Here is a 20,121-nt window from a genome sequence, read left to right on the forward strand (position 1 = left end):
ATAATTGAAAAAGAGTTCTCTCTATAACTTCATTTCATGGGCCAACCAACTACTTTGTTGGTTGTTTTCATAGGAACTTTATCCTTACCAACAGCCGCATTGTGCATCTTGCTACACATTTCTGCAATATTTTAATATATCAGAATTATTTGTTATGACAGTGGAAACCTGTAAGCAGTCTTTTAAAGTTCCTTTAATATTTATACCCTTTTGTGGCTTAGAACCCTTTGAGTAGGGTCAGGGCTACACGTACAAATTAAAGAACCATTACAGGAAATATAAACATACTATTTACAGTTCACAATTCTTTATTGTCTATACAGTTCTGCTGAGTATTTTTAATAGTTGTAGCCTAAGCACTGTGTAGACCTGGCATGCTTCTGATATTCACAAAAATGTAATAACAGAGTGAAGAAACAAAAAATTAATAAAAAGTAAAATAATGAATGATAAATTGCGCACATGCAATGATACTGTAAAATGAATTAATTGATTTAAGCTATGCATTTATGTCATTTTTATATACCCTAACAGTTTGCCTTTCTGTGTTCTTTTGGTGGAAATATTCCATGCAAAATCCCATATTTTCTTTAGGATAATATTTCACATTCTTTAAACCTTCCATCAATTTTCTTATGTGACATTCAGACTGCCTTTAATGAAAAAAAGGAAAAAGCTCAAAACACATCTAAGTTTGTTATCACACTATAAATCCTAGCTCAGGGATTATGCCAATTACCTCATTTACTTCTACAGAGCAACTGAAGAATTTATGTTTTTTACACTCACCATTCTTCATAATTTGACTCAGTTTATTTTTGAGAAATATGTCCTTCCAATATTTAATAAAAATAATTATTAACACAAATTATTTGATTCTGGGATATAAAATCATCATAACATAAATCCATCTGCCCATTCAAATTCAGTTCATTTAAGAAAAACAGTAATTGGAGTGGTCATCTTCAGTGCTTTAAAATGAGTTTTAAAAAAGGTGTCTTTATAATCCTTTTTTAATGTGTATAATGATGGTATTTCACTGCTGAAAAACTTTTCCTCAATGTACCATGGATGATATGTTTCCTATATTGGAATTCTGATGGTGTTGTAGAATAACCTGGTATATTTTCTATTTTTTAATAAAACATAAAAAAAAAATAAAATAAAATAAAATAAAAAAAAAAAAAAAATAAAAAAAAAAAAAACAATAATCCACTGAGAAACACCAGATTTGGTCAGAATAACTGGATCCAGTTGTTCCTCTCTGGAAAATCATTGCAGCCACCTTCTTTGAAACCAAGCCTCTCCATGTCATCAAGACATGGGGTGACTGGTGGGGAGTTTTTGCAGGCTACGAAGTGATAATGAAGTGACTTTGCATCATCCCTACATGTTGTTTCCAAGAAGCCCTTCACCTTTTACCTTCAGACTGTGATACCAGTGCTGTCAAGAACAGTGGCATTCTGATTTTTTTCTTGGATCCACCACTGAATGCCTTTAAAAGTCCAAGGGTCGAATCATCATGGTGGTGGAACGCAAGGAGTAGCTGGGGCCTTTGAAGTAGTGCCACTTGATGCCATTGAGCTTTCCATGGTTTTGCCCAGCCGTATAGAACATCCCATTGAGATTGGAGGGGCCACAGGCATCAAACCACCAGCCTGAAACCATTAAGGATAAACAATTAAACTGCAAATGCACTTAACATTTTTATTTTGTTTTATAAGTTTAGCTGATTAGTAACTTCTGACATTCAGAAGCTCATAAACACTTCTGGAATGTGGTGATGATGAATATTGCTTTCCTATTTCTATTATTTATTTATTTATTATTCTGTATTCAGCTGTGCTGGAGAATACACTGATTATTGACAGATCTGGAAAAGTATTTAACTCCTTCAGTTTGTATACACTGCATGTGAAGCAAGAATAGGAACAATAAAGGCAAATAAACTGCTTTGTGTGCTTAGACAATATTATAGATCACCCAGTTCATGTAAACATATCATAATAAGACTATAACTCATAAGTAATTTGCATAATTTCTGCTTGTTTGGTTATTTAGAACAAAAGTATGATTTGATTTAATTTCATTTACCAGTATTTTTTCTGTTGCTTTAACTGTGACTGTTCTGCTGATCAGACAGTTTACTTTTGCTTTTAGGTTAGATATTCTTAGGAAGCATAAGCTGCAAGTACATTTGTGCTATGCTCTTACAGTAATTACAATATTACAGTAAAGCATCATCAGTATTCAGAGTGGTGTACAAGGAGATAGACTTTGTCTTTAAAACACAGATAAGACATTTTTAAGACTAAGATAAATTTTAAAACCAGACTCTGCAAATGAATGAAAGGACTAAATGCTGAAGACAAAGACAATACCATAGGACATCGATCTTCAGTCAGAATACCTATGCGCATGAGTAGATGGTTTAAATGTTTACATGAGTGTGTATGTATTTAGGTGACAGTATAGCCAACTTCAATCAAGGTAAATTCACTGCATGTACACTTTGGGTCAGAAAAGTCACACTCAATCCCAAATCTTCCTACCATCTTGAATGTGAAAACCTATATTCAATCTTGAGCTTCCTAAACCATATTTTGAAATGTGCTAAACAGAAACACTAAGAAAAAATATTACAAATATTATTGATTGGTGTTTTAGGTAAGCTTAGAAAGTGCTGTCTTTTCCAGACACCCTACTCTGCCTGTTTTTTTTCCCAGTCAGAGGTGCTTCCTACTCAATGACCCTTGATATCCAGGTTCAGCCTCGTATATTTTATTCTACTGCAAAGACAGGACTAGAAATATCTTCCCCAGATGCTTTTTCTTCTAGACTGTTGTTCCTTCAGCTGCACTGTGAGACTCTTCTGAAAAGTGAAATGATGCAGATTTAGGGAAAACAAACAAACAAACAAACTAACTAACTAACTAAAAACTTTATTTTTGAGGACAAACCATCAATCTGGTTTACAGAATGCCTCCATGAACTGTTGTGTTAGCATAACTGAAGGTGAGAAGCTTTATCCCAACTGAGGAGTTGGGATAAAAAAGAAATGCAACAGCACAGGAACTTTTAAATTGGAGATTTCTGTCAAAGAAAATGCATGTAGAACCATACTCTACCTATGTGAGTGCTCTATTAGCATAATATTGAAAATAATCCAGAAATCAAATACTTGTGAATATTACTAACAATTACAGAGGTTTTGCTACCATTTGTTATGACTGTATACAGTGAATTCAAACTTGCTATAAGCACACCTTTGGTGTACAGCTGTGGTTGCAAATTGTATGCAAAAAAAATCATCTTGGCTTTAGACTTCTATAGTAGATGTATTTATGTCTTTAACTCATGGAGAAAATGGAACCAGTGGTGAAAACAGTGTGATTCTTCATATCTATTTTAACTATTTGCTTTAAGATGAGATTAATCAGTAACCCTTCTTGATTACATCCCCAAGATCTCCAATAATAAAAATAAAAAAAATAAACTAGTTAACTGTGATGAAGACACTTACAGGTAGTGAGCAAATTCCACTCAAACCACTTGTGCACGTTAGAATAGAAGAGCCCTGGGCTCTGCTTGCAGCATCTTTGTAGTATGATTTTAATCTCAGGCCTCCAAGAGTTACAGAGGTTATCAAACACAACAAAACAAAAACAACAACAAAATAACATAAAAATAAGGCAACTTTTCTTTCAGTTTCTGTTTCTTTTTTGTTTGTTTGTTTGTTTTTTCTGTTTTGTTTTGGTTTTGCTTTCAGTATGAAAAGCTGAAACATTTTCATGTAAAGGTGAATTTTAGATTGTAATAGGAGTTTGAATATTAAGGAAAACCCCAATCAGTTTGAAACTTGGCAACATTGAGATTACAGAACACAATCTGACAAAGATAAACTAGGTGATGTGCTGACTCCATTGAAGTTAGTGGGAGTTTTGGTGTATATCTTGATGGGAAAAGAATTTTTCTCTTCCAGACCTTACAGGGTATCTATTTAATATAATGTAAAGATGCTTAGTTCAGATTGAGAGAGGCAGAATGAATCCCCAGACTGCAAAGAGCTAATATTCCCAATGACAAGAATATATTAACCTTGACGATGAGAAGCTCTATTTGTCAGAAAGATTTCTGCAGTTCTTTCTTTACAGTAAGACCTATAGTCTTTGTGAATCTTCAGCATAGGTCTTATGTATCCTTCCATGTAATACTGTTTTACCTTTTTATGCACAGCTGTACACCAAAGGTGTGCTTATAGCAAGTTTGAATTCACTGTATACAGTCATAAAAAGGTAAAACATTTGCCTTTATGTTTTAAGGCAAATAAGGTCATAAAGATTACATAGTGGCTGTTACTTTTAGTGGTTAAATGTTACTTTCTTTTAAAAAGTAATTACAGACTGCGTATCATAGCATTGTAATCTGTCCAGGACCCCCTTTTCAGGCACCACCAGTAAAGGCAAACAATGGCTGTCTAACAAGTGGCTACTAAACTCTGCAGGTGTCACTGTGGACTGAAATGTATAATTGTAATTTTCAGTGCAGTTCCCCCTCTAACTTTTGAAAATGGAATTAACATGTTAGAAGCTCCTTTTAGACAATGTGCATTGGCATAGTGAATCCTCCGATTTCCTCATATCCAGCCTTTTATCTATCTATAATGAAGACATTGTATTTTAAGCTATACCCCACTACTATTGATATGATATTGACAGTGATTAGCCTATAAATTCAGTGCTTTTACTCTGTCCTTTGCATTCAAATCCATGTAATTTATATTTCTAGCCTTGTAAAGTAATTTCTTAGATTTTGGATAATACTTTTTAAAGTATTAAATAAAATGTCTTCTTTTTTCAGAACTAACACTTCATAATGAAATCTTGAGGGAAGGATCTATGCCAGATATATTCTGGCAAACTTCTATTTTGATACAATTGACCTCTATTTGATTACATTGATATACCTAAGGGGGTAATAAGCAAAGAAAGAGAAAGCTGTACAGCTGATGTTTTACTGTAACCAGAGTACAATCTTGTAGAAACTTAAGACAAATTTAAACAGAGAAAATCTAATCCTTATTTTTCAAAGCTGGAACACAGATGCAGCTGGGTTCTGTTTATGATGCTGGGATGAAGACATGGCAAGCTGTGCTAGTTACCATTTCATTCATCTTAAAGGAATAGCAACAGACACATAAATGGACATTTAGGTAAAAGGTATCCAGTGGTGCCCTAAAAAATCTATGTTAAACAATGGAATGAGTTGAAGATGCACAATATTTAAAAATTGTTCTGTGAGGACCTACTCAAATCTCTTTTAAATAATTACTTTTTTTTTTTTTTTTTTCCAAAATATTTTTAATGAGCGTCTTTTTTTTTGGCCTACTATACTGTTCTTGTTAATGAGACTGTACAATTTTTAAAGAAGAAATTTCCTAATACTACTTTATGATGTTGGGTTTACTTTCTCCTATCTTTCAGCTTTTTCACATTTTTGTGTTAATTTTTTTTCTCTTACTTTTCTCTCTGGATAGCTGGGCCCAAAGAGTCATGGTGAATGGAGTCAAATCCAGTTGGAGGCCAGTCACTAGTGGCGTCCCCCAGGACTCGGTACTGGGGCCAATCCTCTTTAATATCTTTGTCGATGATCTGGATGAGGGCATCGAGTGCACCCTCAGTAAGTTTGCAGACGACACCAAGTTAGGTGCGTGTGTCAATCTGCTTGAGGGTAGGAAGGCTCTGCAGGAGGATCTGGATAGGCTGGACCAATGGGCTGAGGTCAACTGTATGAAGTTCAACAAGGCCAAGTGTCAGGTCCTGCACCTGGGGCACAACAACCCCTAGCAGTGTTACAGGATGGGAGGTGAGTGGTTAGAAAGCAGCCTGGCAGAGAACAACCTGGGAGTATTGGTTGATAGTCAGATGAATATAAGGCAGCAGTGTGCTCAGGTGACCAAGAAGGCCAACAGCATCCTGGCTTGTATAAGAAGCAGTGTGGCCAACAGGTCTAGGGAAGTGATTGTCCCCCTGTACTCAGCTCTGGTGAGGCCGCACCTTGAGTACTGTGTTCAGTTTTGGGCCCCTCACTACAAGAAGGACATGGAGGTGCTCAAGTGAGTCCACAGAAGGGCAACAAAGCTGGTGAGGGGTCTGGAGAACAAGTCCTACGAGGAGCAGCCAAGGGAGTTGGGATTGTTCAACCTGGAGGCTCAGGGGTGACCTTATCACTCTCTGTAGGTACATTAAAGGAGGCTGTAGCGAGGTGGGGATTGGTCTATTCTCCCACATGCCTGGTGACAGGATGAGGGGGAATGGGCTAAAGTTGCACCAGGGGAGGTTTAGGTTGGATATTAGGAAGAACTTTACTGAACGTGTTAGACATTGGAATCAGTTGCCCAGGGAAGTGGTTGAGTCACCATCCCTGGAGGTGTTTAAAAGATGTTTAGACGTTGAGCTTAGTGATATGGTTTAGTGAAGGACTTGCTAGTGCTAGGTCAGAAGTTGGGGTTGGTAATTTTGGAGGTGTCTTCCAACCTAGACAATTCCGTGATTCTGTGATACTTTGTGTGTTTGTGTGTGTGTGTGTGTGTCTGTAACCATATACATGTATATAGTTACTTTTCTCCTTCCTCTCATGTAGTGCTCTAAAAGCTATTCATTCCCCATGAGGCCTCAGATTATCATAAAACATCCTTGTCTCAAAACCAAATCAAAATGTTTGGATACATGTAAAGGAATTGTTTTTCCACAAGCATGACTTTCAGATATTTGTATGAATTAAAGGAAAGAGGAAAAGAACCAGCACCTTTCTTGGTAGCTATGATGTAACATAAAACTGAAGTACCTGAAAGAGATACCTGCAATATTGGACACTGTATAAAACACGAAACAAAGCAGTTCCAGGGCTGTAAGACAGTCTGACCCAAGGAACACTCTCAATAAGTAAATATTTTCTGAAGTTCAGGAGATTTCCTCCCATGAAAAATCTTGTTTATTTTTTTCACTATAAGGTAATGGCTTTCCCAAGTAGACATCAAGAACCCTCTGAATAGCAGTAAGATTTTAACCTCAGATATAACTTTTGGCAATAATTCCTGTGGGATCATGCATGTGAATCATGAAGGGTCGATATTGTGAGAAATATAGGAGAAAGTTTTTAAAGTGACTAATGCAGAGATAAAGAAGAGGCTTTCATGAAGTGATTAAGAGAGTTTGTACTCAGAAACACAGGTAGTTTCTTCAAGTCATCACCATCTGGCCTTCAGTTGCTTATTTGAACTGAGGAGAGCCTTACAGTCTTTTGAGGTTAGCCCACTTCTAATAATTTGTTTGTATAGTACAGGCAATGCTATCATCTCTGTTTGCAATAAAAATCCTTAGGTCATAAAATATATTGTCTAAACAGAAAGTAATTTAGATAATGCATTGCTTGTTTGAAAGTTCAGCTATACAAATAAACATGAATCACCCTTGTAGACAGTTGATCTTCTGGAACAGTTAAAACACACTGACACTTTGTGGAATCCTATGCTTTGCTCTTTAATTATAATTACTCTTGCTATTACCACTGAGAAGTTATTAAAATTCATGTCAGCTCTTTCCATTAAATAAATTTATTTTGAATAGTTCATTTTAAACAAGCTATCACCAGAGCAGCCTCACAGGCCTGCTGTTACTGTATCTTTGGTTGAATATGAAAGTATTGAGATCATTTCCACAAATTCTTGCAAAAAAAAAAAACCCTACCTAATAAATGTGCATTGCTCAAATGAGTGATGTTATTACTAGAAAAATATAATGGAAATCTTTTGGAAAGGTTTTATGAAGTTACAAATATAATCTTCACATGGCAGAATCTTCATTGTTGAAAGTACCAATGTAAAAAGGGTTTTAGTATGCCAATGCTAACAGCTTTTGGCTTTGGCTTGTTGTATAAATTGCAGTTAAACATGTATGCATGTAAAATTATTTTTTAGTAACCTAGTGCTCATCAGTCAAAAATGCACTGTAAATCTTGCTTGAATTGCAAGCTTACTAGTGATCACTTAGCTTTGATGACAGGATATTAGTTGTCTTTACATGTTAAAGGAATAGGTGACCAGTTGATGACAGACCCTTTCTTTACACATTGGTCTCTCCTCTCCCTCATGATTACAATGAATGTTTCCAAATACAGTAAGATCCAAACACAGTCTGTTCAATCATATCCAAAGTTTGAATTGTACATTTGTATGCCTTTATGGGACAAATGCATTCTAAGAAAAGCCAATATCTGTCTCTAGGCCTTTGGGTTTGTTCATAAAATTTAGTGCATTTGGCAATAAAGCTAATAAGAAATGCAAAAATATTTAATATTTAAAATAAATATTTAAAAATATTTAATATTTAAAAATATTTAATGCAAAAATATTTGAACGGTGTTCACTGATTGAAAGACAATTTATTTTATGAAAGTTTTCAATGTTTCTGAGCTTCTAATTCCTTTAGAGGAATTAGATGGTAATGCTTAGGCTATGTCTGAAAACTTCTTGGCTAGAAAATTGGGTCCTGTTTTATATGACACCTTAAGTTCTACATGGAGCAACTTGACCGGGATCAAAAGAGTGAATGTAAAAGTAAAGATTTAGGTTTGTTTAATCCAGAATACAAAAGACAGAAAGGAAATGCTAACAATCTCAAATCCATAAGAAGTCTGCTTGAAAAAAAAAAAAAAAAAAAAAAAAAAAAAAAAAAAAAAAGCATTTATTCTAAAGAATGAAAAGCTATGGTTTATTCTTTCCAGTAATGTAGGACAGGACAAGACCAAGACAGAACAAACTTAAGTTGTCACAGATTTAGTTAAGACATCAAGAAAAGCTTTTTTATACTAAGGGTAGACAAACTCAGTAACGTATTGCAAGAATGAATCTCTATCATTAGAAATAATGAGTAGAGTAGAGTAGAGTAGAATAGAATAGAATAGAATAGAATAGAATAGAATAGAATAGAATAGAATAGAATAGAATAGAATAGAATAGAATAGAATAGTTAATAATAGAATTAGAATAGAATAGCTAGAGAAGATTCTATCTCTTGGAGAGGAACTAAAAGAACTCTGGAGTTTTTTTCCGGGCCTGTTTTTTATTGTTTGATAGAGTTATTGTTTATTGTTTGATTGGTTAGCCTAAGATTTAGCAGCACGTAATCTCTGAGGATTAAATAAGATTTTAACTGTCAGGACATAGGATGTTAAGTCACTAGCTTTTCACATCACATAGACAATATAGTCCTTTTATAATTCTAATAAATCACAAGCTAAAAATAACATGAAACTTACAGACTGGTAAGCATGCTCTGATCTTCTAAATGTATAGACTAATATTTAAGTCAGTCACTGGTTTGTCATCTCCTTTATTACTATTGTCCATACTTAACCTTTATAAACAGCATAATACAGTGATGATTTTCTTAAAAGTGCTCAGTAGCATTTCATTATCTAATGAAATACATCTAACATTTTTAGCATAAATCAATCCAATTCCAGTCACTTATTATCTACATGGTGGCGATATTTTTCTATCTACAAACTGTTAGGTAATATAAATTATACTCTGTGAAAGTTGTTGGAACATCTTCATGAAAACAACAATATACAAAACCTAAAAATTGGTGCTTTTCTTTGTAAGTGGGCATGATTTCTGGGGTTCAGGTCAAAAACTTTCAAGTGTACTGAGGTACTACTTTCAAAGTTTTTGTTTCAAACAAAATGTAACAGAAATGGTGGGTTTTTCTGATTAGACTATATATGGATAGACTACTACATTTAGCCAAGAACTTCCCTACAAGACAGGAGAAGAATCCTCTATATTGCTCTTGACGGAGGTTCAAAAAATTTGCCACTTGGAGAAAAAAAATGCAGTGAAACAACAAGCAATAAATGCATCACTGTTTGGGACTTTCATTGAACATCGTTTTACCAAACAGAGGAGAAATCCACTGAGGATTGCTAAATACATGGGAAATGTGTCTGACTCAGGAAGCCTCTGATATGCAAAATGTTGAGACTGGGAAAATATTCAGGGGAAGTATCATCTATTTGTATTGTTCTTACGCCCATCCTGAGGCATCTGCTGTTGACTGCTGTCAGAGAAAGGAGACTGCAGACAAATGGACCTCTGTTCCCAGTCAATTCAAAAAAATAAATAAATAAATAAAAATCTTTCAGTCATTCTATGCTGTTTCAATCTTAGCTAGGCATCTAGAAAGTCTCCCCAGCACTTTGGCAAGCTATTTTATTTCAGGCATCATGAGTTTAGCAATGTTGTCACATAACCATCAAAAGCAATGTTAATGCCTGTGTAAATGTCTCTCAAATGCAAAACAAAGCAAATTGCATTAAGACTTTTACTATGGGCCAAGTTACTGTAAGTCATTTTGTGGTGCCTGTAGATGATAGCACAAACAATTTCTGGGACTCAGTTGACAGGTGGTATCCTGGCAGGATGCTCTGACATGGCCTGCTGCCCGCAGATCTTATCCAGAGATGCTAAGTGCTCTTCTATTGGCAATCTGTCTGAAGTACCTTGGACATCTAATCAGTGCTTCATTCTGATTAGAGTTTGTTACATTTTAACTGATGTATCTTGCAAAACGTAGTATGTATGCTCATTGGGGTACTCTTCTATTCATAACATTTGATATTATATGGAAATAAAAGCTTTTGTTCAGTTTACAGGCTTGAGATGTTACACCAGTCCCTGATGGTTATTTTCACAAAAGAAAAAGTGACACTATTTAACAAACTTTAGGTTTAAATGAAGAAATTATGTGAATAAATATGCCTTGTCTCCACTTAAATTAAACCGAGGTTGCTGAGTTGAAATTTTCCATGTTTTCCACAAAAACTAACTAAAATATTTAACTACCACAAAAAGGTCACAGGATATAAAAATCCAGCTCAGGCATATACATTTGGAAACTATTCCCTAAAATCAACATTAAGATAGAGTCAGCTAGCAGAATATGGTGCTCAAAAGGACAAGGAGCTCACACACAAAATTCTGTTGATGCTACTCTTCCACTATTTAATTTTTTATTCTGAGGGAGAGGAAGGAGGGAAAGGAGGAGTGAGAGAATATTTTTGATACAGAACAAATAAAACTGACAACTAGTAAGATCACAGAGAGAAATGTGTGTTTTCCTTACATTTTTATTTTCAGCCTTGACTATAACCATATCACAGTCTCGAGCTTCAGCTTATCTCAGCCTTTTTTCCTGACATAAATATATTCAGTTCACCTCATAGAGATAACGGGATCATCGGAACTGTCAAGATAGCAAGGAACCTGCCTTTAGATTTCATATCATTCATCATTCAAGTGCTGTCTGTGATGCTGCCAAAACTAACAGAGAGTCTGATATCTTCTGGAAAAAAAAAAAAAAAAAAGAGAGAGAAAAAAAAAGAGAGGTTTCCCAAAAACCTCTTTTGGATTGCTACTTTTCTTAATCAGTCTTTTTCTGTGGCACAAAACTGACATCTATTTGTTAAACAAATGTTTTGGTATTTAATTCAATTTCTGCTACTTCTCAAGGAATGAAAAGGTCTATTTCATGAAGCAATGCAAAAGGTGTTTTTGAGGAGAAATCTAGCAGGGAGATCAATTTACATTTTTTTATGGCAATTTGCATGATTGAGGTATTTCTCAAAGTACTACAACTTAGTGTAACACAGCTGCTTCAGTCACCTTTCTCTGAAGCCTAGCTGCATCTCCTTTTACAGATCAATGATGTGTTCTATTTGTGATTTCCTCACCCTTTGGTAATTCCCCCCCCTCCACCTTATTCCTTTCATTTGCTACCAGTACATTCCAATATGTGGTTTTCCTGTTGATTTACAGGACTACTGCAGCAAAATATATGTGAAACTTGTGAAATGGTTGTTTAACAGCTGACTGACCTTAGCAGGGCAATGACCTGCCACAGAAGTCAGGGTAAGAAAATAAACAAAACCCTCAGCTCCCAGAATTAGATGTCTGGGAGTGGAGGTGTTTCCAGGCAGCTCAGAAACATGAATGAGTCTGCACTTCACCACAGACACAACTCACATTTAGGAGATTTTCACTGGACTGTGACCCGCTCTGGAAGTGAAATACATTACTTTAGCATGATCTTTGAGGGGAAAGATCATCAGTTGTTAATTAAAATAAACTCTTAATTCCCATTATTTGCCCCAGAACTGGTCAGATACCTTTGTTATACAAATAGGAAGGTATCATCTGATCGCCTGTCTTCTAGAAAGTTTCCCACAGAAACTTTCATTAAATTGAAGTTTTCCATTTAATAAGATTTTAGTAGAGGAAGTTAGGAAAGTTTGAGAAGCAGGCTCCTTAAGGATTCTCCCAGCTGGGCAACTTCCAATTAGCAAAAGGAATGAGGAGGTAGGCTGTGTGTTTGATGCAAATTTCCACTGACAGAAACACATCTTCTGTCAGCAGATAATAGCCTTAAGAGGCTCATATATGCCTGAATGTGGCCTGAGCTGGATGCAGTCATAGTGCCAGTAACCACAAATAATATCAGTTTAAAAGTCTGATCCAAAACACTGAATAACTTTTATGCTATAGGGTTGTTTTTTTTTTTTTTTTTTTTTTCCCCAGGCATGTTAGAAATCACTGAGGGAGATTCTTAGAAGATCAGATGTGAAGATAAGGGCCTTTCTTGGTCATACATTCTAAAAACCAAAGAATCCTAATACAAGCTTTCTGCTCTAGTGTGACATGATAGAGATAAAAATGAGCTTGCCTCTTCATGGACTCAGAATAAGCAACATTTGCAAAAGTTCTCACTCTTGTGCAGACCTTTAGGTATCTGTCTGGGGAGATAATGGATATTCCCCCTCCACAATGGAGGGAAATGATATTAATCATATTCACTACACTTGCTTGAAGTTAGTTTGATTTTATACTTAAACCCATCCTAGTGTAACTTCTCTGTGCTGTTTTAAAAGTTCTAGAACAGCAAGGTGTCACAATTTAAACAGGGGGCTGTAGGTCTACTCTTTCACGGGTGAGTGAATTAGCCATTACATTAACTAATTAAATAGCTTGTATAAGACAAACAGAAAGCTTAATCACTGTAATTATTTAAATAATAGCATCACCCCCTAAGTGAACTTAGGGAACTTTTAAACTTTACCTTCTAATAACCTATTTACATGTCCTTTCTTCTTTTTCTGGGTGAGTCCTTTCCCAGTTCTCATAAGGATCTTCCCCTTTTCTTCATCTCTTAGTTTATTCTCTCTTACTTGACCTTTCTTGACTCAACAATAACACTAACCTTTCCCTCTTGAAATTGCTGCAACAGTTTCGGTGCAGAAGTATACTGACTGCATCTCTGAATAAACCCTTCCCTGCTGATAGGAACCTGGGGGTGTTGGCACTACCACAACATACATAAAGAAAAGAGTAGGAGTAATAATAATAAAAGGAATTTTCACACAGTACTTACACATCCATGAATTCAACTTCATCCATGATTGCTTAAGGAAAACAGAGCAGATTCCTAACAATATACCACATGTTTTCAGAGTTGTACTCACCTCCAGTTAACATGAGAGCACATTTACACATGCAGTTGTCATTGTCAGCATCTTTTGTACTGAATTCAGCACCATGTAGTATCAGGCTACTCTGTTTTCCAGCTGTTCCACTGTGACCTTTTAAATAAAGCCTGAAACAGCAAGAAAAAACAATCAGTGTCACCAAAAGGAACAATAAAAGATCGAGATCTCTTTCCACATGAGGTTTGCCTTGTATTAAGTACATTCAGAAACTTCAGAAATGTCTTGTGTTTTGGCTCAATCTCTTTGTTGTTTCAGGTGTAAAATGAGGAAATTTAGGGTTTTTCAATGCGTCTGTAGTAGGACATAGTCCCTGAGCTGGAGCAGAACTGAGTAATCCACACTGGAAAATGCAAGAAAGTGTAAGGAGTGAGAGACACAAAAGAGAATGAGAGGTGCCCAGAGATGTGGAACACATTGACATAATAATTGAGTATTTGAATAGCTGGTCCCTTTACTTTGTCACAAAACAGCACTTAACAGTTAATGGCAGCCACGTTATTAATCCCTGGTCTTGAAAGAGGATTTCATCACTTTCAGAATCTTTAATTCAACCAGTTACAGGACAAGCCAGCAACCCAGTTCTGCCAAAGCTGTCTCTGAGTGATGAATGGAGAATAACTTAGAGTCCAAGCCACAGAAGTCTTCATGATTTGCAATGCTAAATATTCCTTTCTGTAAGGGGTCTTGTCAACTAGCTGAAACCACAACCACGAGTTAGGAACCTAATCCCAGCTCCAGGAAGTAACAAGAGAATTTGTGTTGTTCAGTGCTTTTCAGTCCAAAGTCAAATGTGCCAGCTGCAGGGATGTTGAGTGGAGCACCTCTGTCTCACCAGAGGAACAATGGGGGACCTGGGCCTGTCTGACCTTAGTGCACAGTTGCAGGGACGTACACAAGGAAATGCTGAAGAGAGAAATACGAGGTTGCATACAGTGGTTTTCCATGCCTCTGCAAAACCATGTCTGGGAGTCAGACATCCCCAGGAGACTGACACTTGCAGCAAAAACTAATTTATGCACCTAGCTACCTAAATTAGACATCTGACCACTGTATTCCTATTTTTTCACAAAATAGTTCTGAAAGAGAAGGGCATTTTTTGTCATAATAGCTTCACATGCAGGAAGGAGGACACAGGATCTCAGTGTCTACTGGAGAAATAGGAAGCCATAATGCCTACATCCCAGGAACAAGCCCTAGTCATTGGGTCAAGAGAGGAGGGGAATAAGCATCCCACACCTATCTCACTGAAAATTTACAGGCAAGAATACGTCTGCCACAAGGGAAACTAAAAACATGATTTGATATCTAGTGGAATAGACCACTCCACTGAAAAGAAGGTGAGAAACATCTGTTCTGCTTCTTCTAGGGTTATGGAAGAGGTGTGAGTATATATCTTGAATATCTGATGTAAAATACAAAAGGATCCATGGGAGAATAAGTAGGGCTTAAGAATGTGAAATAGGAGAGATGCCTCTTTCTTTCTGGGATTTAGAACTGGGAGTGCTGTCCTATAAAATGCCTTCCCAGCTTCTCCATCAAACTCAGTGAAAAACAGTTGTGAGTCAGTGATTTTCGTGGCTGCCTCTTAGATTGTTCTTCAACTTAATCCAATGACTTTGGATGTATAAAAAAGAGCAAATATCTTTACCAGAGTGCCATTCTTCCATTTGTTTAGATGGAAGATAAATAATTTGCTGCAAAGTGGTCACATTGTCAACAGCAGAGGTAGGGAGCATCTCTAACCCACTCTCTTACACATGAGTAGTTAAGATAAGGGCAGCTTTCTGAGATGGGGAGGATAGTATGTTCCCTAGACTGATTTATATAAAACCCAGTCCTCCCACAGAACTTTGGGTATGGAGCGCTCCTTCTGAAAGAGAGGAGAAGGGGCATACAGCTACCATATGGAAGCATTCCTTAATCAAGTGCATAGATACTGATTTTGTTGTCTTGCACACATCTGCGGATGCTAGATACAAATACAGCCAATGTTATTAAACTTGCCATGGAGCCTTGTTACAGAAAAGCCTCTTCTCAGTACCTCAGTGATGTTGTGTAGGAGATAGATGCTGAGTTACTGATCCATTTCAAGATGTGAAAGTGCAGAACTAGTTTTTGGGGCTCTAGAAAGTCTAAAATTCACACTTTCAAACTGATTTAAACTTCATCTAATTTTCAATTAAATTCTTCCTATGAATCCTTCTCGATCTTTAAAAATAGAAACAATAGCAGCTCCACATGCTATTCATGAATATATTAAAATAAAAATGTATTAAGAGAACCATGAGAGCTATCCTTCCAAAGTAGTTATACCAGTTACCTCCATTTGATTTTAAATGGTACTTGTCACCTGATCTGAGCCTGATGATCACATAACTTTGGATTTAATCCTTAAAGTCAATTTTGTATGTAGATAAGTAAATACATGCATATACATATAAAAATCTTGGATTATATATAAAAGCTTTTGATAGCCAAATACTTTTGGATAGCACAGAAATGGATAAGGCAAGATGTAAGCCACAATAAAACATCATGAAGTCTGTCAGAAGCTTAACAAGGAACGACCAAGGAGCAGAAATCCAGCAAGATCATTGCATTATTCTATTGTCCAATCACAGTGTCAATTACCATAATTACCATGTTACTCTATCAAAGGATGCTTGCTTTAGACAAGATTACACTAAATCTGGCTCTGATCATTGTCCTTTCTTTGTTCCACACAAAGTAAAGGCTGGAATTAATCACTGGAGTTTTGCCTTGTTTTGCAAGCTGTGCCTAATTTTTTGCAGAACAAAAAAAACTTCCCTGAGGTTGTGTTGATAGAAAAATTACTTTGTCACATGATATCTACAATCTGATTTTGAACTGCCATACATCCTCACTATATCAGCAACACCAAAGCTCACAGAAGTGTCATAAAGTCAATACAGAAAGCAATAGCTGTTTACTTAAATCAGAAAGACAATGCTAGCCAGACCTTATTTTATTAACAATCAACACTATAAAACCCACTTAGTCTAATAAAAAATATTCTTATACTGTAAGAAAACAATAAAGAAATGAGCAATGTGTGATGGTGTGCAATGTTTTCCCCAAAGGGGTAGGGCATTAGGATTATTTACAAGCTCATACTCTTGCAACGATATTTTACAAACATTCCACTCAGCACAGATTTAGATCTTTCCAGTAATGTTTGACTTTCCCTCAACACCACTTGTCTGGTAGGTCTCCAGTGACTTTACAAGGATAGAGCTTAGGTTAGCTCTAAACCTGAAACAAGCAACTGTAGTAGGCTTACCATACTGCAGCAGTGAAGAAGTGAGCCATATTTTAAAGCAGGAATTCTCTTGCTAGGGCAGGTCTCCCTGAACAGGCATTGCCAAAAGTTAGGAAATAAATAAATAAATACTGTAAAGTTGGCACTACTTTGGGCCAAAATCAGGCCTGAAGTAAAAAATAAAACTGAGACTGAAGCAGTCAGTTCTTTTCTTTCTGAACTTCTATTTAAGCCAGATGGATCAGAACCAACCTGATGTGAGATATCAAGTCTGCACACCACTGTCCTGCACTACTGACTGATGAACCTTGTAGCTCTTGGCAGCAGTAGCTAACCTTAATATTTAGGCTTAGGTAAGTTTTTATTATTCTCAGAACAAAATTGGTAGGATTGGACCTTCAAAATAAACTCTGAATAAGGACAGAATTGCCCTGCCTTAGAAAAGACAGAAATTCATGGTGGAGTTCTTCTTGGTTGCTCCTGAAGAAATGGGAAAGGAAGTTAAAAACAAACAAACAAACAAAACAAAACAAAACAAACAAACAAACAAGAAAATAATTCCAGACAAAAGCCAAGGAGCTACATTTCCATCATTCCCACTTGCTAACAGCTGGGAAGTTCTGAGGATCTGGGACAGCAGTAGAAATGCTACTCAGATTTACAGTTTTGGTGGGAAAAACAAATTCATGCTCAAATAAACTCAAAGTCTACCTTATCTGTGTACAGTGGAATTGAAATGGCAACAAATAAGCATTAGCAAATAAATCATGAGTTAACAGAAGTAAGAGAAATATTGCATGTGTATATTAAGTTTTGAGGCCATCTGATGATGTCATTATGAAACGCTAAGATCACTATGAGGAACGCAGAAGCTAATAGCATTAATTTAGAGAACTTTCTTAGTTGATGTACTACAGGAAAGACAGCATATTAAAAAAAAAAAAAAAGGCAACTGTTACCTCTTATCTAACATGAGTGTTAGAAATTCCCTCTGCATTTTTTCCATGTGATTATTGTTGCAATGACAGCTAGGATCTATATAAACAGATGGTGAGGAAGAACTCTCAAGCATATTTTGCTTTTTGCTTTTCACCATTCCTACTGTGTGACACAACTCCACTATCTGTTAGTCCCTTAAAACCAAGGCAAAGTATATTGTGTGGAAAGAATAGTTCTAAAAATGTCACACAAAAATCTGTAGGGAAGCCTGAAAAGACAATTCAAATTTGCATTTTGAGTAAATTTCCCTTTTGATCACCTTGATAATCTGGAATTCTTCTTTCAAACATAACAAGCTTAGCTGTGTTCACACCATGTTTGATGAGTTTAACAGATGAACCTGGAATAAGTCCAAAAAAAGTTCAAAAACAGTTCTATATTTCTGGAACCTGCAATCATAAAGATTGCATCATAGATAACGAGACATTAGAAGAACTAAAAAACAAGTGCAATCAAAAAATCTTGTGAAAAATTAGTGTGCTAAATTTTAATTAAAAGTAAAGGAGATGGTTTCTTCTTTTGTATTGTATTTGCTTATAGAGCACCTAACATCAGATTTTTATTTATTTATTTTTTATTGGAACTAGTGAGAGCTTCCAGTCTAGGACTCCGAGAATTTAGGTATGATCTATTTCTTTCTGTAATGTCTGTGTCTTTAGATATCACTCAGTCCTTCATTTAAAGCAGTCTCTCAATGACGGAGTTAAGATGTCTGCAAGTCTCTTCCAGCTTTTTTGGTGATTAATGCATACTTTGGAAATCAACAAAAAATACATTAGCTCACTGCAAACATTAGTAGTCATCATTAGGAGATGCGGAATACCACCTCAACTACCCCAGTGTTCATGGTCATTTTTATGAGTTAACATAAGCTCCAAATTCATAACTGCCATTTCCATTGTCATAGCAATAAAGATTTGGGCACAAATCATTATTGCAGTTTACAAACACCAGTAATGGCCTATGTTTCTTAACATAGAAAAATAGAGAAAAACAAGATTCTCGAAGTAGGGTTTAAAAGATACAATATGATGAATGAGAAGGACATATCAAAAGCTTGCCTTTGGGAAATCTGCAGAGAGATGCCTCTGAATTCCCACAACCCTTTTGTCTCTCATTTAGCCTCAACAGGTTAAAATGTCTCTCTCTGTCACCTGCTCATTCCACATGACTGGCAGGAAGGAATCCTGAATAACAATCCCTCCTCAAGGGAGGTGTTGTTAATTTTGATGGTAAGTGTCTTTGAACAGAATGAATATATGGGGATTGGAATCCTAAACCCGTTTCCTGTTCTGAGCCTTCTCCTTACTGGATTTTTTTTTTTTCACCCAGTTTCAATAGGAGCAGAAGGTACCTAAATCTCAGCCCTGCCCATAAACTATTGGTTACTCCTGGAGTGTGGGAATATGTCTACACATGTTAATGTAAAAGTTCACATTGTCTGTACTCTGTATTAGCTGTGTGAAAGGCATGTTTGTTTTTACAACGCAAAAGACTATCATTATTTTGTCCTCTAGGTTTGAAGTGCCTGAGGCTGAAGCATTATTTTACTAATAACTAACTTGCATGTGATTCACACTTGCTTAGGTATAAAAATAAAGGTAATTAAGAAGCAAGATAGATGGCTTAAATCTGCATCCAGTAACAAGCTCATTTTGAGGTTCAACAACTCATTCTGTCAAGTAGTGGGCTTTGATATATAATTAATATAGAGCAAGATTATTTCCTAAAAATGCTTATTTTCTTACACTAGTTAACTAGTTTCTTACACTAGTTAACTTAGGCCAGAATGGTCAGTGTGAAGTAGACATCTAAAATTTAGATAGCTTCAGTCTGATGAAGTGAAACCCATTACTAAAGACCCTTACTTAGATTAGGTAGAGTTTTATGAATTGCTATATTAGTCAACTGAACTCCATTTGTGATATGTAGGCAATAAAGTCCCTTTATGAACCAAAGCCCATTGGCCTGCAAACATTTAGGAGGACCCATTAAGAGATTATTCTCAGGTCACTCTTTTATTTCTAGACGTTAACAGTAATAATATTAAGTAAAAATAAATAAATAAATAAATACATCAGAAACAGAGAGCAGCTTTCTTTTAAGTTCATATTTCTGCTCAAAAATGCTTTGATTATTAGGAATCATGTATAATTTATCTATTAAATAAAACATAACAACTACTAAAGTTATATTAATTATTGTTGGCTCTTCGTAAATTTTCTCAATAAGCCTTTTCC

The 20,121-nt window shown here is 35.8% G+C and overlaps 1 protein-coding gene across 1 annotated transcript in view; it reads right to left on the reverse strand.

Moving 5' to 3' along the window:
* Positions 1–1,264: 1,264 nt before the first annotated feature.
* Positions 1,265–20,121, reverse strand: part of ANGPT1 (angiopoietin 1) — a 200,943-nt gene continuing 182,086 nt past the window's right edge. Inside the window, exons 8-9 of the mRNA XM_032183404.1 lie at positions 13,579–13,709; positions 1,265–1,658 (exon numbers count right to left, since the gene is read on the reverse strand). Of these exons, the coding sequence (XP_032039295.1) occupies positions 1,498–1,658; positions 13,579–13,709 (292 nt within the window). The 3' untranslated portion in view covers positions 1,265–1,497. The remainder of the gene's footprint in view (positions 1,659–13,578; positions 13,710–20,121) is intronic.

This window comes from Aythya fuligula, chromosome 2 (genome assembly GCF_009819795.1).
Source record: "Aythya fuligula isolate bAytFul2 chromosome 2, bAytFul2.pri, whole genome shotgun sequence".
Taxonomy (NCBI): Eukaryota; Metazoa; Chordata; class Aves; order Anseriformes; family Anatidae; genus Aythya; species Aythya fuligula.